At 50.5% G+C, this 21132-nt stretch overlaps 1 protein-coding gene across 4 annotated transcripts in view; it reads left to right on the top strand.

The window, feature by feature from the left end:
- The window catches only part of RPTOR (regulatory associated protein of MTOR complex 1), a 324493-nt gene that overhangs the window by 226461 nt on the left and 76900 nt on the right, over positions 1 to 21132 (top strand). For all 4 annotated transcript variants that reach the window (XM_069541947.1, XM_069541946.1, XM_069541945.1 and 1 more), the window contains exons 10-13: positions 4317 to 4392; positions 10543 to 10644; positions 17534 to 17617; positions 18870 to 18980. In XM_069541947.1, coding sequence (XP_069398048.1) covers positions 4317 to 4392; positions 10543 to 10644; positions 17534 to 17617; positions 18870 to 18980 — 373 coding nt within the window. The remainder of the gene's footprint in view (positions 1 to 4316; positions 4393 to 10542; positions 10645 to 17533; positions 17618 to 18869; positions 18981 to 21132) is intronic.

Below are 21132 nucleotides of genomic sequence, written 5' to 3'. Positions count from 1 at the left end.
TAATATCATGGCTTCCAATCTTTATATTCTGAGAAATGCCAAATAGGTAAGTCTAAATTAGGGCTTTTCATACAGAAATCAGAGGAGATGAGATTTCATGGGAGGAGAATCGCAGGCATATAACACATCCTCCCCCGATGGGGTTCTTCCTAACAGTGCCAGCTTGAGCCTGTAGCCAAATAAATGTTAGTCAAGCCCATTAAAAATGTTGAAAACTATACCATTAACCTACTTTGATCTGGAATCGAATATAAAATCAGGCTTTAGATTGAAGAAGTAACATGCTCATAGGAGCACCATCATGCAGTGAAAGAGAAATGTCGATCAGAAGACAGATGGCAGGTCCCTGAGACATGGGGACCACCCAGAGCAGTGGGCACCCTCTCAGCATGGGGCTTCTCTTTAGGAGCAGCGCCACAGCCTGGGTCTCCAGAGGATGAGCCTCCCCACTGATCAGAGGGACAGCGGCTCCTCCTGGAGGGTCATGGCGCTTGGGCTAGGAATTTCACAAGCCCTCCAGTTGGACCATGCTACTGAACTGTAGATCTAGGGAGGAGAAAACCACTCAGTGTGGGTGATAACCTTTATTTATTTATGAAATCATTCAAAACTGTCTCATGCCAAGTCAGAGACCACAGATACTTCATATAAACTCCAGGTCAAGCAGCTGCATACGGCATGCAGCCACGTCAAGGGACCCTGACTTGCTTAGGCTGGATAGACCCAGGTGTTTTCCCTCCTCACCTGGAGATGGACAGAGGTACTGGTTAGAATACCGGTTAGTTGGTAACGCCAGATCCAGTGGCTTTACAAGAATACTGGTTAGGTGGTAATACCAGATCCAGTGGCTTTACAAATGGGAGTTTGTTCCTCTTTCCTGTATAGCCAAGTGGCTCACTCACCCCAGCGGCTGTGTATGGCACCTGGTCTACGGAGGCTGGGGGTGTGATCTCCGTCATGGGTAGCAGGCATCCAGCTCACAGTCCTGTCCTTAGGGGAGGTGGGGGAGCTGTGATGCAAAGGCAGGAGCGTGTGAGGCTTGGAAACCAGAAAGGTCATATTCTGCACTCAGGTTCACCAGCCGCCCCTGAGGTCTAGGCTCCTGGCTGGTGAAGCATTGCCGTGGGCTTTTAGCAGAGCTCATTCAGGTGATGAAACCCTCGACAGCAATGCCCACAGCTCTTTCTCCCACCTGGTAAATTGACCAAAGTCTGTTCGTCCCTAGGGAGTGCACAGCCGAGGTAGTTGGAAAGAGCATTCCTAATAAATAATTTACCATCTAGTTACTGTGTTCCTTGGGTGGTGATGAAGAGGCTGAATTTTCAGCAGGGGGAGGCAGGGAACAAAGCCTAACAAAAATTGAGGTTAAAACATGAAGTCATACGCATTCACACTTTGCTTCAGGCGGGGGGTGCCGATGATGAAATGCTCAGCGCCCGGCTCCTGTTTAATTTTTGATGTGAAGCCATCGGGGAGCCGTTCGCCTTCACTTTCAATTTCAGTAGGTCCTGAAACCTTGCGTTCCTCCGCAGTAATAACCTGTGCATTCCATCCCATCGAGGGAGCCTGGCTGACTGACTGATCAGTGCAGATGGAGCCGGGTGCTCTTGGAAGGCTCTCCTCACGGCCCACTCCTTGGGTGCCTGCCATCTTAGGCCCGTTTCCTGAAAACCCGAGCTCTTGCCTGGATGGCACGTTCTCTAGGCCGTGATTCATCGGCAGCCCACGGCTCAGGGCCCCACTGCTCTGAGCCTCGGGGGCGGGGAGCCCAGGGTCCTCCCTCCGGGGAGGGGGTGCAGCTGGTGCGGCTGGTCCCAGGGGCTGTGGGAAGTGCGAACACAGACACCTCCCAAGTTCCGTGCTCGCCTGGTGCCAGCAGCCCCCCACCACGGCTCAGGGTTTTAAGGACTCGCTTTCCCACTTTCCCTTAGTGAGAATCCCAAATTAAGACTCCCAAGTTCGTTTTGATTTTACCCTAGAAAATGTAGCCAGTTTTAACCAACTGAATAGATGCTCAGCAGAGGGTACCTTCGTGCTGTTGAAAAGGCCGCCGTGTGATCAAAGGCTTGATGGGAACTCTGAGGTCCTCAGCCTGACCCTTTGCTTTTGTGCAGTCAACAACCACAGGCCCCAAAGAGAGACCGGCTTGCCCAGCACCAGCCTGCTGCTCTCTCCTGCCCCTGCCCGGAGCTCACTGCAGCCTCACTGTGTGCTGGTAGTCTGTTTGGCCTCTTGGTGTCCAGCAGGTCTTCAGTGCTCCCCCACATCCTCCCTCCTCCTCTGTCCTCCTCAGTGCCTTGAACGGAGTCCCTTGTCCCCATCCCCTGTCACTTAGGCAACTGTGCCCCTGCAGACATGGCCCTTCCTCGCTCCCAGTGAAGCAGGCAAGACACCTCCTTCCTTTCAGGACAGGAGTCTCCTCTGAGCTGCTTTGCTGGCACAGAAACGTGCAGCTGGCAAAAGACTCGACCCTCCTCAGTGGCTGGACCCAGGCGGGGGCCAGCCCTTAGGAGGTGGCAGGCCAGACAGCCCACACTCCTCAGACGATTCTTGCCCAGGGCCTGCTGCAGCTTCGGCAGGTTTTGTTTCGCTCCTTGGAGAGGTCTGAGGGCAGTCGGTCTCGCCAGGGCAGCCTAGTTTCTGATACTTTGTCTAGGACACCCCAGCAGGGATATTATTAACAGTTTATAATTCTTCTTGCCTCCTGAGTTTGAGGAGATGGTTCTGAAAGAAGGCATGGAAGCCTGCTGTACAGAAGGCGCAGTTTCCTGGTGCCCCCCTAGAGTGAAGTGGCTGTATCAAGACCACCAATTGCCCCAGACCCCCCTTCCCACAACACCTCCCCCATCTGGTGCTCACTTTTCTTCTTCTAACTCCTGAAGTTGAAACTTTTAATTTGATTAAATTCAATGAATCTTCATAGAGCTTAATTACAATAATTGACTTTTCTTCTGTCTTAACAAAGAGTAAGCGGCTCCCTCAACGCCACAGAATAACCATCTCGCCTGCAGTCTGGGCACTTATTGAGCATATGGGAGCTATTTATTGCCCGTACTTTGAGGCACTTTTGATTATCTCCTGATTGCCTCTTAATTAGATTGGAGGGGGAAGGGCAGGCTTGTGCAGAAGGGGCCAGTCTGGGCAAAAGAAAGATATTCCATATACTCGAAAAAGAGTTTTCTCATCTTTCTGTTCATCTTCCATTTTGTTTTTCTGGATGTTTTCCTTTTTTGTTCCTGTTTTGACCGTTTATGAAGACCCATGAGAAGACCCTCTTGCACACAAACAGGCAGTTATTAGTCTAAATAAACCTAACGTGGAATCCTTATATGTGTCAGGGCATTGTAGTAGGAGGAGATTGCCATACCAGAAACAAAACCCGTTGTTCAGACCATCACTTCCAAGAGGAGCACATTTCTAAAAGAAAGGGAGGTCTGAGTCAGAGAATCTTTATATCCTTGGGAATCCACACTCAGATTGAGACCACAGAGAAAGGAAGAGGCTTGTTTGTGTCCACTTTAGAATCAGTGTTGGATGTTGCCAGGAAACAGCAGGCCTCTGTATATGTCCCTCGATGTCATCCACCTGCTGAGGTCTTCACAGGACTCTGTGCAGGAGATACAATCATTAGCCCACCTCACAGGCAGTGAAACTGACCTTTGGGAGGTGACGCCATGACCCAGTCAACGTGGCCTTGTCTTGCACATCTTGTAGTGGGAGGAGCCAGGTCCAGCACCACAGAAGTTGGAGAAGGTGACCAGGCCCAGCCATCGAAGAGGCTGCCACCTCCCCGCATACAGGGCACCACCCGTCTCATCCCCAGTGGTTTGCATTGGACACAGGTTCCCACCAGCCACAGAGGGGTGCAGTGGCCGCAAGGACAGGGGGCAGTTCTAGCTGTGGGTGGGCCAAGGGAGACCCTTTCTCCCAGCCCCACCTGACCTGTCTCTGGTGAAGCGCCTCAGCCTGGCCACAGCCTTTCATGACCAGTTTGTGTGTGATGCTGCCCCGGTCCGGCCACCCAGAGCCCCAGCTGCCATCAGTGTGGGCAGGCTGCCACACTAGGTGGGTTCAAGTTGGGGTGGAAGCTGTGTTAGTTAGAACGTAGACAAGTCCCTTTGTTTTTCCTGAGCTCTTTCTCCTTTTAATTTGAAGAGAAAAGCTGTCATCAACAAAATGGCTTTAGTGCTGCCTCCTGTGCCCCCCACTGGCAGCTCCACCCTGACTCAGCCGCTCACGGGCTCCTCTGCTCTCAGGGCCCCTGTGGGTGAGCCCGTCAGTAATGCTTCGTGGGTCCCTGTCTGCTCTCTCCCCAGGCAAGCCTGGGACCTGGCCGTGGACATCTGTCTCTCCCAGCTGCCGACCATCATCGAAGAAGGCACAGCATTTCGGGTGAGTCCCATTTCCACCCCCCACCCAGGGCATCCTGCTTGATCCCTGCAGCTGTTTCTCTGGCCTGCAAAACCCCTGTTTGGGTGTCAGAGACAGCCCGCACCCACCTGGGAAAAGATTGTACCAACCAGGGGTTATTTAAAGTTAGATTATGAAATGGTCAGCTCTTAAAGATGTCTTCTCTACAGCGGTGTTGTCTTGGGTCTGCTTTTCTTAGTGTGCGCTCCCTGATAGCAAGTTCTCAGCCTTTTCACCGTGAACGATGCTCGCCACTCTCGGCCCTGAGGTGTCTGGTCACCAGGTAGTGGTCTTTTTCAGCTAGTGGTCTGGTCGTCCCTGAGTTCATCTGGTGTCACTCGTGGCCCCTGAGGCAAACTGACTCTCCCATCTCCCCAGGAGACTTGGCAGCAGCTCACCAAGAGTCTCCTCTTGCCTCCTTTCCCCATACAGCCCCCGTTTTTATTCAAGATTTGCTCATTTGCTGAGTGTTTGGTGTGCATCAGATACCACGTCTGGGTGCATGTGGGCAAGACCCAGTCCCTTCTCTTAAGAAACCCGTGAAAAAGAGAAGAACCACCCCTCAAGTTAGAACACAGTTAGACCCCTCCAACCCTCACCCCCCGAGGGTCCAGGCAGGCATTCGGGACTAGGGGTAAATGGGCTGGGGGGAGTGGGAGGAAGCAGGTGGCTCCAAGCCGTCCCCTGAAGGGGATGGAGGGTGGGGCTTGCAGGTCGGAGTCATTGGCTTTTTCTCTCCACACCATCTTCTCTGGTCCTGTTGAAGAGACTGCTGTGGTCAGCTCAGTTTCCTTATTTTTAAACGGGAATTATAGTTGTATCCAAATCAAGGAGCATGTGAGGACTGGAGGGCAGAGCCTGGCACATGATACCTGCTGGACATGAGGGTTCCTGACCTTTGGGGTGTGTGTGTGTGTGTGTGTGTGTGCGCATGTATATTTGTGTGCCTGCATGTATCTGTTCTCTGTCGGGTATGTGTACGTGTGTGCATATCTTTAGGGGGTGTTTTATATGTGTGTGTTAACCCCTCAGATGATTTCAATGCCTCCAAGACTGGGGTACCTGGACTACGAGGTCCTCCCTCTCAATTTTGTCTTATCTTTCATCCCCTCCTTTATTGCTGGAATCTTTCCCATTTTATTATGAACGTTTTCAAACCTACAGCAAAGTTGGAAGAATTCTGCAGCAAGATCCCGTCTGCCCCCCGCTGGGTTCTCCACCAGCGTTTGCAGTGCCCACTCCAGCAGCTCCCCCACCTCCACCCACCTTTCCTTTAATGCACTTGGAGGAAGCCAAAACTGGCCTTGAACCTTGAACCCAGAAGTGGGCGCTGGCAGGATATTCACGTGTTTCCCACCCATGTATTTGATGTTGCTGGGAGACCCTAATCCCTGAGGCAGTGACAAGTCCCCATAGGGAACAGTCCTGGACTCCTGCCCCTCACGAGCTCCACCTACACAGGGACAGGGCCTGTTAACACAGGCACACGTGTTTGGGAACCTCATTCAACTTGTGCTTTTTTGTGCCCTGTGCCTGATTTTCCTTTTACCGTCAGGGGGTGGGAGCTGTACACTCTCGGATAATAAAATCCCACTGTTCTATGTCCTCACCCCTCCTTCCAGTGCCAGGCCTCCTTTCAAGGGTCTTCAGCCTCATTTCCCATATACTGGATTCAGGATTCTGCCTCTAGGAGCAATGTCACCAAACTGTGATGGGGAGGGATTCCTGATGGAGCCACATGCTAGCTGTTTTATTTAGTTTCCATTCTTTTAAAAGCATAACATACACAGAGAAGACTACAGGCATCGTATTGTGCAGCTTGATGAATTTAAAAGTTGAGTGCAGTCACATAACCAGCACCCCAGTCATAACAGCAACAGCCCCCTGAGGCCCCGCTCTGGCCACTGCGTTCCCCGGAGCATGTGCTGCCCTGTGCGGTTTATATTTTGGTAAATAGAATCCTTGTGTCTGGCTGCTTTCACTCAACACTGTTCAATCTGTGCACTTGTAACTCATTCCTGTTACAGCCTAGAAACCCCAAAGGTCATGGTCCATCCTGTGGACCTCACGAATTGTCCTGACCACTGCCCAGCTGAGACATTGGTGCCTGAGGCAGAAAGAGAAATCAGTCATGTTGGGCCTGTCTTTTATGAAATTTTGATATTTTTTTCATAATGGATTTTTACCTTTATTTTTATTTTCTTAAATACTGCATTAAATTTCTTTTTAACCTCAATTACTGTGTTTTTTGGTGTCCCCTTAAGTTTTGGTCCTCAAGTGGGTGGGCGGGTGTGGCCAGGTGCCATTAACCCCTTGTGCTTGGGTGCAGTAGTGTCAGGTGTGCACTTGAAGAATGAGATTTCTGGTTACCACGTGTGCATAGTTTCGGTAGGAAAACTGCTGGATAGTTTTCCAAAGTGGTTGTGAGTCAATTTTCAGTCCCTCCCACAATATATGAGAGCTTGAGTTGTTTCATGTTCTCGTCAATACGTGATGTTTTCCACCTTTTTTTTCCCCTTTTGGCTTTTCTGGTTCTATATGTAATGGTGTTTCATTGAGATTATCTTGCATTTCCCTGATGGTTAATAGTATTGAGCCCTGTTTCATATTTTTGTTGGCTATTTGAATATCCTCTTTTATAAGTTGCCTGTTCAAGACTTTTGATCATTTTTCTTTTCCATTATGTTTCTTACCAATTTGTAGTGGTTCTGTTTATATGCTGAATACAAATCCTTTGTCACACATTGCGAATGCTGGTGGTGGTTTAGTTGCTAAGTCAGGTCCAACTCTTGCAACTCCATTGATTGCAGCCTGCCAGGCTCCCCTGTCCATGGGATTCTCCAGGCAAGATCACTGGGATGGGCTGCCATTTCCTTCCCCACGGGATGTTCCTGACCCGTGGGTCGAATCCACATCTCTTTTGTCTCCTGCATTGCAGGCAGATCCTTTGCCAGCTGAGCCCCAGGGAGGCCCGACACGCGTTGTGTTTACCTTTTTTCATTCTCTAGACTTCATTTTCACTTGTTTGCTGTTTTTACTTGGTGAACAGAAGGTTCTTGTTTTACCATACCCAGCTTACCAATGTTTTTCTTTTATGGTTAGTGCTTGTACCCATTTAAGAAATCTTACTTATGAGACAGCCAACATCAGTGTGTTTGGACCAGGGTCGGCAGGTGAGAAGAGCAGGAGTGTGTTGATATGAAGTAATTATCTTCCCTCCCCAAGGTGACAGTGCAAGACGGTGGACTAGCCCCCGGGATCAGGTGTGGCTCCTTGTGCCCAGAGATGGCCTTTCTGCTCTCAGTCCATCACGTCTGGCACCTGTTTTCAGAACCCTTCCAGCCCATCTAAACACGTGGGCTGGCCACCTGTGTCAGAATCATCCCCCTGAGGCCCAGGCCACATGGTCACATGACTCAGAGCCTCTGCCCACGAGCTGCGAGCTCTGCTCCAGAACACTCATCCCGGGCTCTGCATCTTCCCCTCAAGAATCTACATGGTAGCTCTGACACACCGGGAGGTAGTCTTGAAGATTTGGCCCAAAACATCAGCTCTGTGAATCATTTCACTCACAGGGCAGCTCTCGAGCTGTTCTGTGAAGTGTTACTTAAAATGCTGAGCCACGCTTATGCTAGGGACTGAGCTGGTTTGTCACCATCTCCGCAGCTTTAAAAAGCACGACAAACCTCACAGCACACTTCGATGAGAAGGGCTCTTCCCTCTTTGTCAGCTTTAGGTGAAAAGATCAGGAGTGTCTGTCTGTCTTTGGGGACAGAGCGGCTTCTACAGCCCTGAACCGCATGTTTATATCCACAAGGTAAAACCAAAGTGCAGGAATGAGGGAGAGGTGGAATTACCTGAGTTTCCCAACTCTCCTTCCCAGACTGAAGGTCCCCCTCACTCAGTACACTGGGGAGGGGCCACTTAACAGGACTATTGTTTTTAAACCAATCTGTGAATAACTCACACTTAACGGGAATATCATTTTGGGGGCTCCATTCCAATCCCTAGGTTGCCCTCCAAATTTTAGTAACTTCATGTACCCTGACTTTGTAAGAACATGGATTCCTGAGTGTGAAATTTCTCTGCCCAATTCTCACACGACACTGACTTCTTTACGAGGGGCACCACGGCTCTGAGCCCCAGGCCCCTCTGTAGAGGGGATGGCAGGAGCGCCCCAGTCTGGCTCCCAGCCTCACTGAGCCCACCTCATCACTTCAAGTCCTCTACAAGCACGTGTCCACATGTGCCAGAACCTGGGGTCAGAGCCCACATCCCTGCCTTCCCATCCACCCTTCCTCTCCCCCTGGGGAACAGTGTGGGCAGAGAGGAGTGGGTGAGAGGCAGAGATTTGAAATTCTGTTTGGGGCTCACAGATGACAGAGCTGCGTATTAAGTGGGGATGACCATGTAATACAGAAAACCCAGCAATCCTACCACTTGGCCTCTTGGTTCTCAGACACCTTCCAAGGGCCTAGGCCCCCTCCTACCTGAACCTCTAATCTGAGATTTCCCTGGTCCCTGTCATCACCACCAAAGTCATCTCCTCTGCAGGGCTTTCGAGAGGACAAGCTACCCTCTGCACCCCTGCTGCCAGGCTGGGGAAGCCCACTGTAACCGGCTTTCATCACTGCCCTCCAGGGGCCTTAAACACTGCCTGGCAGCTGCCCAGATGTGTCTCCTTCATTCCTTCCTGTCCCTGCTCTGCCCTCCATCCATGGCACCTGCTCCCTTTCCCACCTCGCTGAGAGACAGGAGCAACAGAGGGAGCCTCTGAGCCTCTCCACACCCGCTTCATCCCTGCATCCCCTCCTATCTGTGTGCCGTTTCCAGCTCCCGGAGGGCTCCTGCTCCCTGGTACCTACCTGCCAGGGCTCTCGCCCAGCACCTCCTCCATCAGCAATTCCCCCTCTTACAAATATGCCCTTTTCTCCCACCTTTAGAAAGAAATGCCTGGTCACATGATCCTATCCGATCCCTTCCCCTTTGCAGCCAGAGTCCTGCAAAAAACTATTCTTGAGTCTCTAAATCATCTTCCCTTCTGTTTGAACCTAGTCCAGTTGTGCTTCTGCCCACTACCACGGCCCCCCATGACATTCTTAGTAGTCAGTCTCCAGGGCCCTCATGTCATGGTCAGCCCTGGACCTTGGTCCTGCCTGACCCTCCGCATCATGACATGATGGTGCCAACCACAGTCTTCCGCTAAGTCACTCTTCCCTGGTATCCTGGCTGCTGCCTACTCCTGCTCCCACTACTGGCCTTGCCCTAGTGTCTCCGCCTCCTTGGCCTCTTGCTCTTGGGGTGCTCCAGGGCTCAGCCCGGAGTCCCCACTCTTTCTCACTTTATAAACAAGATCTGTCTCTCCAACCCAGACCCATCTCCTGAACTGCAGGCTCATGTAGGCCATTCTCCCCCTCCCACCCCACCCCCCTGATATCTCACTTGGGTGTCAAGAAGGCGCCTTAAACACAATGCATCCAGGTTGAGTTCCCCACATGCTTCTCTGAAACATGCTTCTTTCGGTCTTCTCACTTCAGGTCACAGGACCCCATTCCTGGTGGTTAGACCTATGGTGGTGGTGGTGCAGTCACCAAGTCACCTCAGGTCGTGGGACCCCATTTCCTGTTGTTTAGACCCGTAGTGGTGGTGGTTTAGTCACTAAGTTGCCTCTAACTCTTGCTACTCCACAGACTGTAGCCCACCAGGCTCCTCTGCCCATGGGATTTCCCAGGCAAGAATGCTGGAGTGGTTTGCCATTTCCTTCTCCAGGGGAGCTTCCCCACCCAGGGGAACTCAGGTCTCCTGCACTGCAGGGGAATTCTTTACCAACTGAGCCACCAGGGAAGTCTGTTTAGGCCTGAGCCCCAGTGTTAACCTTACCACAACCCTTCTCTTACCCACACCCAGTCTGTCCACGAGTCCTCTGACTCTGCTGTACGAAACATCCCAGCCTGACCACATCTTACCGCTTCCTCTGCCATGGCCTGGCTCTGCGGGCTTTCGCCTAGCTGGTAGCTGAGCGGAGTTGGGGCCTCACAAAGACACATGACTGAGTTGATGGTGGGGGGTATGTATAGGCAGAGCTGGGTGAAGAAGGGGGTTCCTGACTAACCCATCTTGCTTGTCCCACAGCACAGCCCCTTCTTTGCTGAGCAGCTGACCGCCTTCCAGGTGTGGCTCACGATGGGTGTGGAGAACAGGAACCCACCTGAGCAGCTTCCTATTGTCTTACAGGTGAGTGTCTGCAGGTGGACCAGATTGGCCCAGGGAGGGAGCCAGAGCCCGCAGCCTCCCAGTGAGGGGACTGGTTTATCGGGGCTGAGTGTGTGAGTGTGTGACAGCCCCCATGCTCTGCAGCTGACGAGTCCTTGCTCCTCCATGGCTCCCCTGGCGAAATCACTGCCCCCTCCCTCAGTTAAACACTGATCTGGGTTGTCAGCTGCTCTCTCGTCTGCCCCCAGAGCTGCTGTCAGGGCGCTGTGTTCCAGCACTGTTCGTGGTGTCAGCACCCCTTCTCTCTGGAAGGATGTGAGATGCAAATCAGCCGCAGAGGAAAGGGGAGAGACTGAGCCAATTACACACACAGGCCGTCAGCACCTATGGGTTGGTCGTTTCCAGGGGGCTGTGCCCAAGGGTGCTATGGGCTGTCAGGTGCAGTCACCACTATCCTTGGGGCAGTTGGTGCCCCACGAATGGTTTGGGAAGTCAGTTCCGTGGGTCTCACCCAGCTAAGTTTTGGGTTACCAAGATGGCAAAATACCAAAGTTCATCACAGGTAAGAGTTTTCACAGGACTTTTGTTTCAGTTACTGTATATTTATGGGGCAGGTGTAGGGACCAGACTGTGATGTAAGGAAGGGCTGTTTTACTCTGAAATAGTGTCAAATGAGATTTAAAACCACTGCCAGTATAGACACTAGGGCCAGATAATTCACTTTAGGTCCTGGAAAAAGTTGTGTACAGTGGGGATGGGGCAGTTGAACCTTGGGTAAGAACTGTGGGAGGGGCCGGGCCAGCAGCAGAAAGGGGTGGGCATTTATATCCGCACCCAGTTAGGAAGCAGGGTCTTAAATTCTGAGAGCTGGCTGGGAGGACCATCACCACCTCCCCCAGAAAGCTGCTTAGGTTGCTTCGCCTAATCGTCCACCTGCCCGAGGACAAGGCCTTGCCCCCCCCCCCACCCCCCCCACCCCCCGGCCAGGAGGGCTCCACTTTCTCACCAGGCCACTGACCACGTCACACAAAAGCACTGTCTGTCTTCACTGGGCCAAGCGTGTGTTCTGAGCTGATCTCTGGCCCACGTGGAGTGTGGCGGTCCCCCTCCCCACATGGTCTGCTCTCCCGCTCTGTGCCTATTGCATGGCGGCCTGGAAAAGTGGTCTGCCTGCGACAGAACTGACATCTCAGCGGACTCAGGACTGTGTGCAGGACCCAGACAGCGAGCAGTGAGAGCAAGGTATACAGTTGTGAAACGCCAACACACAGCCTGTCCTCGCAGCTTGATAATCAGCTGGGGCAGGCTGTTGGCCAGGATCCTTCCCTGGAGATATTTTGGTACTTTTAATGTATTATGGCTGCTGCTTTTCTGACATTATGAAAAGAATGCAGAAATTATTGGTATTCCTCATGTGTGCTTCTAGATTAGTTTAAGACTGTCCTGAGTTTGCAGGGTGAGCTATCAATAGATTTTTCAGAACAGAACCAAAAAAAGCAACAATAACAACACAACAAAGAACACTGTCCATTTGGCAGGAGCCCACGAGTTCTCATCAAGTGGAAGGCCAACGGGCAGGGCTTTGGGATGGTAGTGGCTGATTGGGTGTGCTGAGTTCCCCAGCGACTAGGGTCCCCCAAATTTTCATAAGAGGAGACTGTGGCCAGTCTCCACTGACCTTTCTATTATTTCAATAATGGGATGGATAAAACCTTTCCAAGCAGGGACACGCTGCCCAGCACTTTGCAACCAGCCAGGCAAACAACCTTGTTGTAAACGGCCCCCTGTTGACTTTTTCTTTAATGTCCCATTTACAACCCACATTCCCCGAGGAAAAAAGACCCAACTTGCTAATACCAAAATGAGGGAATAACTGAAAGAAAAGGGGCATCTTGTGTGCAATCTTTCCATCAAACTTAAATCATAGTTTCCTCATCATTCTGGGGGTTCTGTCAGGCTATGCCCCGCCTGGATCAGTGCAGGAACCTTTACTTAACAAAAAACCCCAACACAGTGCAAAGGAGCCCTTGCTTCATTTGGGGCAGCCCGTGGTATCCGCTTTTCTCTTTAATTCAGTTATTTTGCCAGAACCCAGGCCCCATCATCTATCACTTATCCCCAGAACCTTGGCAATTCAGAAATGTTGCTGAAAGAGAATTTTATTTTATTTTATTTCTTTTTAATCCACCTTTCCTCCAGATAATTATCTAGTCATCCCAACATAATTTATTAGGTAATTTTGGTATTTCTCTAATGATTTGAAATACTGTCAGCACATCCTGTACAGGTGTGTACTTATTTCAACATTTTGAGAGAGAATTTTAATACGGAGTCATCACAGCTTTTCCAATCCCTGCTACTTTTTCCACCACCAGCAAGCATTTTGTCTAACTGAAAATTCAGCGGCATTCACTGAGGACCATTGGAGTAAAATGAACTGTCCCCTAGGGCAGCGGATTTGCAGCCCCTTGTGTAGATGTAAGCATGAATCTACACGTTTCCTGACCAGCCCTGACATCCTTTTTCACCTTTTAAAAATATAAATCAAGAAGGATGGAAAGGAAGGTTCTCAAGCCCTGCAGCACCGCAAGGCCTGGCCCTGTGGTCTCACGGTCTGCCAGCCCTGCCTGGACTCGACATTACTGTCTGCCCTCCCTTGGTGGCCCGTGTACAAACAAGCCCAAGTTAGAGTAGGAAGAATCAGTGTTGTGGAAAAGAGAGGGCAGAGAGGAATTTTACAAGATTCCATGTCAGGACCTTTCCACAGAGTCAGTGTGGGCATTTCATTAGGAAACCCTGTTGGCTTTCATGGCATCATCTACAAGGAGAATTTTTGGTCTGAAAGTGCAGCATTATTATTGGATGGCAGCAGGATAGTAAGTGGACTGTTATTACTACACATATTACCTACATTGGTGGCTCCAGGATCTCAGATCATCAGATTCCCAGGTGCACCAGGCCAGAACTAGAGCTTGAGAATCTGGATTTTCATAACCGGCTCGAGCCAGTGGTCTCAGCCCAGAAGCCTGAGTGTGCCTTTTGTGTACAAGGTACATGAAAAGTAGTTGCCCTAGCAGCTCTGTTTTAGTTTTGGTGTTGATGTCACCACCACTGATCTTTAGTTTGGATTGCCACAGACAGAAAGAAATCCCAGTAACTCATTTAGTTCACTGACATTTATCTCTGTAATTCCCCCAGGGCCTGAAGCACATTGAAACAGGAATTATTTTTTTTTAAGTGCAAATACAAACAAAAGCCAGTTCTTTTTTTTTTTTAAGTAATTTTAATTTATATTGGCCCTCAATTTTGTCTTAAAATGTAAATCAGCAGAAGGAATTGGAAGGAAGGGGTAACGTTTAGAAAAGCCAGTACCTGACATTTTCCCCAGGGCTCGTTATTGATGCTGTTTATTTTCCAGCAAAACATCAATACCCACAACACAAAATCCTGCATTGCTGACGGTCTTTGAGTCTCTGAGACAAGTGAGCTGTCTATTGGTGCTTTAACGTGTGTTTCATCAATGCGGACAGCAGAGTCAGAAGAGGTGGAGTTGCAGTAGTGACGGTGGCGATTTCCATTTTACTTTTGCCATCTGTGAATAAGACGTTGTAATGGAGACCTTTTACTGCTGGTTAGTGCACATGAGAAATAAGCAATACAGACTACCCAGAGTTAGGTTTCTTGGCCCACGTTGCCATTTCCTCTACTGCAAATTGCTCTGCTATTTACTTGAAAACCCAGAGCTTTATTCAAGTTGATAGTGTTTAAAATAACAAAGGGCATCAGAAAACAGAATCTTTACAAGTGCTAGATGTGTTTGATGTCTTTGATTTTTGATGAATCACACCTTCTTTCACAAACCTAATAAATGAAAGGTTCTGCTTGCCCTAGAAACTTGAGCCTCCGGTGTGGTTCCATTTTCTTTAAAAAACAAAATAGGGAATGCCCTGGCGCTCCAAGGGTTGGCACTCGGTGCTTTCACCGCCAGAGCCCATGTTCAGTCTCTGGTCAGGGAACTAAGGTCCCATAAGCCGCCCAGCAAAGTAATAGACAAATAAATAAACAGTCAGTCAAATCTCTTCTGAGAGGTGGAGCCATCCTGTACTGAATGTAGCAGTCATCGCGCTGCAACATCACAGAAACAGTAACAATCATCACTCCAGACAGGCTGCATCTCATTTAATTCTGGAAATTACATGTTATCTTCTCCATTCTTCTCAATGATGAAACAGAAGTTTCCAAAGGTGGTGGTTTAAGCCACACTGTCAGGAAGTAAAAGAGTCAGGTCAGCTTGACTCCAAATCTCGCACCTTCCCACCATCTAACCTTGCCCTCCACACCTGCCTTTCTGCTGTGATGGCACATGATAACCCACGAGTTAAACATGCAGAGGGATCAGGTCCTGTTCAGATAGGCCCCTGTGAGCAGCCCCCACATAACCTCTCCACCAGCTTCTTTATCAGAGAATCTTAACTTCTCCAAACACTAAACGAACCACTTGAGCATCCATCTCAAAAGAGTGATATGGAAACAGGCTCCAAACCAATGGGAGACGACATTTCAGTGGCTGAACCCAGCCACCTCCACCTCCCTGACCCCTGGGCTGCCTGCCGGGTGGACACGCCTGCTCTTGGCTCCCCTGCAGCCACGGGCCACACACCCATGTGGGGAAGCTCCCCAGCCTCCCTATCAGGAACCCCTCCTCAGGAGCCTCATGCTGCTGGGACCCCCTCCCCTCTTTCCACTCCCTCCAGCCTCTCTCACTACCTCCTCTGTCCCCCACCTGCTGACCCTCCTGCACCCTCAGCCTCTTCCCACCTGCCTGTGTTTGCCCCTCAGAGGGGCGCCCCTCAAACCACTGCTCTGGTGGTACCATTTCCTTACCCCTGTTCAGTCCCTCCACCACTGGCCACATCCCTGCAGCCAGAGGGTCCGCTTCCTGAGTCCTGCTGCTGATCCTGCCTGCCCCCCGCAGCAGGTACATGGTTCAAACCTCCTGTCCCCTCTCCTGCCTCCTGTCCCATCCCTCACCAGTTCCTCCACCCAGCTTCCCCCTTGGCAGACCACTCCAGGCTGGCCGGCCTGACCCGTCTTGTCTTTTCTCTTGCCTCATTCCAAACCTTATCTTCCAGCAGCTCCTTTCCCTCACCCACCTTCCCCCTCCACCAGCAGGCTCTGGGTCATGTCTGCCGGCTGTCTTGGAATCTCTTTCTCCCTATCAGTCTTGGCCGCAGTCAAGTCCACCCGTCCCACCTTTCCAGTCAGCCTGCTGCCAGCCTGTTGCCCACAGCGAGCACAGTGGATGGGCCCCTCTGCTGCTCTTCTGAAGGAAAGCTGAAGCCCTTAGCTTGGTCTGCAGGTCTAGCCAGCTCTGGTGCCTCCCTGTCAGCCTGCCCGCCTGCCTCCCTCAGACACCCCACTTCCCCTCAGACACCCTGCTTCGCCAGCCCCTCTGCCTGAAGCCCAGGAACCCCACGCTTCACCCACTGGGAGGGAGAGCCTTCAGACCCCGAGTAGGGAGCGGCCACCCCCGGTCATCTGTTCACCATCACAGTAGTTACTGTGGTGTGGATGAGGAATGTCTGTCTCTGGGCCCCTGTTGTGACAGGAGGGCCCCTGCTGTTCCCAGTCACCCCCAGCACTGTGTCTGTACACAGTAGGTACCCCATACCTGCTTTGGATGGCTGGGAACACAGTAGGTGCCCCATACCTGATGGCTGGGAACAACGGTGGGCAGAAGGGCTCTGCATCACAGGACTCTATACACGTAATCCCCATGTTAACACCATGAGAGAAGTCAATATAAATGACTCTATTAAAGCCTAATACTTTGATATACCACAGGAAAAAAGAAAAACATGTGGCCAAGGTTGCTCTTTTTCATTTAAAAAGAATCCTTTCATATGAAAAGGAAAAAAGTCAAACATTTAAGTAGGAAAATAAGGACATGCCTGGCTGGTTTACTAGAGAAATAGCCAATTAACCTATGAAAAAATATTCATCCTCACTTGTAATCAAGGAAATTCAAATTAAAAGAACATTTTTATTATTAACTGTCATGTTGGCAAATTGTGTAACATGGGCTAATATTTTCCTGGGAGCTTTTAATTTGATATTTAATAAATCCCTCATGGTTGAGTCTTGTGTTATGAATTAGGAAATTAAAGTTCAGAGAAGTTATGTGCCCAAGCCTGGGTAACCTGTGAGTACCAGAGCAAATATATCCTGCTGCCTCGTAACCAGCTGAGGCTTGGCAGGTGGGCAGGTGGGCAAGATTGTTCAGCTGGAGGGCAATCTGGTGATGTAAGTGTGGGTGCTCTGACCCTCTAATTTTACTTCTCAGGTTTATCCTAGGAGGAAGGGGGTCACGAAACCATGTAAATGTGCAGAGATGTACCTGTTAGTATTTTTATCATAGTGTTTTTACAATAACAAAAATGTATTAATAATTTAAAAATCTAGCAAGAGGGAGATTGTTTAAATGAATTATACACATTTACAGAAATGTACTTCTGTACTGCCATTGGCAGTGATATGATCAAACATATCTAGGGTTGTGGAGTAAGACTGACAGTGTATCATTTACTCATCAAGGAGATGAGAAATACAGTAGTATCACTGAATTTAGAACAAATGGGACATTATACTTAGAAAAGAGCATCTAGAAGTGAATAGACCAGTGTCATCGGTGAATATTTTCTTAAACACCATTAGAAAGTGTCTGTTCTAATAGTTCCTACAGTGCGCACGTCATTTACCTGTTCTTAAAGAAATGGAGTGTTCCTAGCCTGTGTAAAGTGTGAGCCATAGAGAAAGGGGTGCCCACTGACCTGGGTAAACAACTCCTGGGGATGCTCATCCAGGGTCATGTGGGGTGCCTTGCAGTGACACTGCCTCTTCTCCCTTCCAGGTGCTGCTGAGCCAAGTGCACCGGCTGAGAGCCCTGGACTTGCTGGGAAGATTTCTGGACCTGGGTCCCTGGGCAGTGAGCTTGGTGCGTGCTTCCTGCATCAGCAGGGGAGGAGTCGAGGGGGCACCAACTGAGGAATCAAGAGTCCTTGGCCATGCAGCCAAGCGTGACTGTGGGGTGGCCATTAAACCCACAAGGCCCCAAGGACCTCTCTTTGCACCTTCATTGTCATGTTGTGGGGGGCCCTTTCCCATCCGCTGTTAGGCGTCACCTTTGTGGGACAGAAGGTGTCCTTTAAGAACATCCTCTAAGGAGGGGCTCTCCCCTGTCACCCCAGGAAGCTGGCAGCCTCTGGGCTAGGTCCTGGCCACACGTGGTGCCTGTTCTCCTGGAAGCAGCCTATGAAGCCTCACTCACTGTCCTTTCACTCTGGTTTTAGGCACAACTCTGAAACACTTTACTATCATTCATTCTATGGAGAAGTAGAAACAAAACACTGAGTGACCCATTTTTCCACCACACAGATCACCAGGGAAAGAGATCAAGAGGGACCTAGAGATAAAAGCGGATTCAGGAGACCCACCACCAGCTGCAGAGTGTGGACCTTATGGGGCTCTGTTAGCAAATGAAAGTTTGAAAGTTGGAATTTGAAAAATTAGTATTCATGAAACAGAAAGTTTACATGAACTGAATTTTTTATATTGTTAAAAAATAACTGTAACTGTTCATTTTCTAGGTGTGGTAATGGTATGTGGTCATGTTTTCATAGAGGAGACTTTATTTTTTAGAGAGAAACACTAAGTGTTTACAAATGACACCGTGTGATACCTAAGGGGGGGCTTCAGAACATTCAGGAGAGGACAGTGGGCGGGGCCAGCCAGGATGCCGCACTCTTTGGTTTGATAGCATTGAAGCTGGGTGATGGGCACATGACAGCTCAGCATGTTGTTTTACCTCTGTTGATGTATGTAAGTTGTTTCATTATACACTGTCAACCAAGAGTGATAATTGATAGTTCAGCAAGAAGGAGAAGAGGGAAAACCTAAAAGTTAGGAAGACTGCACGAGCTCTCCTAGCTGGCCCACTTCCACTCCCAGGAGCCAGCAGGGAGGCCACGTGTGACTCATCAGGGGTAGACTTGGGTGGAGGCCTGGCGTGTCTCTTACCTTGTGGTCTGCGTGTACTGGTGCAGCCCAAGCAGGCAGGCCTGGGTTGCTTCCAGGAGAAGAACTGGAGGTGGGGAGGACAGCCCTGCCCCTCGCAGCTCCCTGTCCATGCTGAGGGCGCCGTGTACTTTGCTCCCTCCAGCATGGGGCTCACATGCTCTCTCTCTCAGGCGCTGTCTGTGGGCATCTTCCCCTACGTGCTGAAGCTGCTCCAGAGCTCAGCCAGGGAGCTGCGGCCCCTCCTTGTCTTCATCTGGGCCAAGATCCTCGCCGTGGACAGTGTGAGTAATGTCTGTCTCCCCCCCACCAGCACAGGAGAGCTGCTGAGAGCAGGTCGGGGGGCCTGGCACTGCTGTCCACGCCGCCTCCACCTGGCCTCATGCCTTCCATGGCCTCCCTCCCTCCCAGGAGAGGCATTGCTCCCGCTTGGCCCAGTCGTGGTCTGTCACACCGGCCCTCGGCTCACCTGTTGTCTCTGTGCACTGCCCCTTCCCAACCCATGACCCCCCCTCCAGCCAGTGACCCTGCCTGGTTCCTTGTTGACTGGTCTCCTCAACCAGTTGATGCTTTTCCTTCCCCTGCCCTGACCCTAGCAACAGTCCCGTGGAGGCCCCAGCTGTCACCTGTAGGGCTCGGGCCATAGCGCTAGTCACTTCTCAGCCGTGACTGCCCAGCCCACGTCTCCAGCTCTACTCCCAGCAAGCACCTTCCCACCCCTGGCCTCATGCCTGCGGGCCTGCAGTCACCTGTTTGCTGCTGAAGTCCTTGGCAGGGCCTTGTACTCAGAATCGTGCTGAAGGCCAAAGGTATTGCAAAGCTCAGCTGTCCCTGCCCTCAACACTGTCCACTGGGGACCAAATCCTCTGCTGTGAATACACACACCTGCCTATCACAAGGATGACTTTTCAAAAAGTGGGCAAATCTTATGGGTAGGGCTGCATTTGTGTGCCTCAGTGTAACAAAAGATTGTAATGTTAACCCAGGTGGGAGGGGGCCACTGACCCGGCTGCTACATGAATTCACAACCAGAGGGAGTGGGGGTGGCCACATAGGTGAGAACCAGTGGTCAGGAAGGGCCAGGGTAGGGATGCCAGGGTGACAGTCGGGCCAGGTGGGTTCTCGAGTTTGAACCTGTGTGGCGGGAGGGCTGGTTATGTGACAGTGGTGCCGGAGGTGGGGTGCAGTGCAGGGAGCATTCACGGGACCACTGGTGATGCAGCCTGTTCCCATTGATTTCTTAAGCCAGCCATTTTCACCTCCTCCAGCCATCACATGCGTCTCTGTAAAGTTGTGGTAATAACACTTCCTACAGTATGGTTGCAGAGATTAGGACCACAGTGTGTAAAGCAGTTTTAGAAATTTTAGCGTGAAGGGAGTAGTGATAAAACCTCATTTCTACCCAGCCTGCCTCTGCTATACTAAAGCCTTTTGTTGCCGATCTGAAAGCCTGACCTTGGGGCTCAGGAAACTATACCTTTTGGTCACTTCTACTTTGCCCTTCATCAAATTTAACTGAAGAGGCAAGCTACCACGTAAAGAAGAGGGCTTTTCTGAGAAAGTTATTTCAGAACGTTGTTTCTCTCCCACTTCAATACCTTTGTCATCTACATCATGTGTTAAGTTCACTGGCACTGTTCTTGCCATTAGGGACCATGTGCAGAGGTTCTGGATGCATCAAAGGGCAAGACTACCGTGACCTGAAGCCCAGTGTGGGAAGAGGGACAGAAAAGATGTCCCCTTCCCCCCAAACCCCCAAGGGTGATTGATGGTCGGCCACCTGAACCTGCTCCTCGGGGCCACCAGTGCTCCAGAACATGTTCAGTCAACTGCAGTTCTTGTACTCATCAGGATTTTAGTAGCTTTTAGCACCTGGAAATAGAGGATATCTTTATTTTTAGTCTTCAGTGTGGCTATTTCTGCTTTAATCTTTTTGCTTTATGTGAAAAGTAGATGACCCTTCAGAACCGCACTTTGCTGCTGAACTCTCATGGAATTTACAGTTGGTCATCTTATTTCAGAACAAGGGATCTGGTTTGAAACTGCCTCTTGGTCACATTTGTCTCCAGGGGCCTGGTTGTCTCTGGAGCTGAACACGGGAGGGCTCGTCGACAGCACAGATGCTGCAGTGCTCTAAGGCTTTCTCAGAGCCTATGTTCGTGTCTGCTCGATGCTGGAGGAATTACACATTTAATAATGCTTGAGGAGCTGTTTCCGGGCCCAGCTGGAAATGCCCTAGCCTGCAGTGTTCTTGTAAATGCCTGCAGGTGCTGGGACCGTCCTGTGGCTTAGCGCCTTAACCAGCTTGTTCCACCTGTTTATTTAAAGGCAGTCATCCCACTAGGAGACGTTTTTAACATTTCCAGTTGAGACTGAGTGTCGTTTACTTTTCATGATCACCCTGGTCCGAGTTTCTGAGAGATTAAAGTTCCATGT

This window comes from Ovis canadensis, chromosome 11, assembly GCF_042477335.2.
Source record: "Ovis canadensis isolate MfBH-ARS-UI-01 breed Bighorn chromosome 11, ARS-UI_OviCan_v2, whole genome shotgun sequence".
Classification (NCBI taxonomy): Eukaryota; Metazoa; Chordata; class Mammalia; order Artiodactyla; family Bovidae; genus Ovis; species Ovis canadensis.
This window is presented reverse-complemented; position numbering and strand designations above follow the sequence as displayed.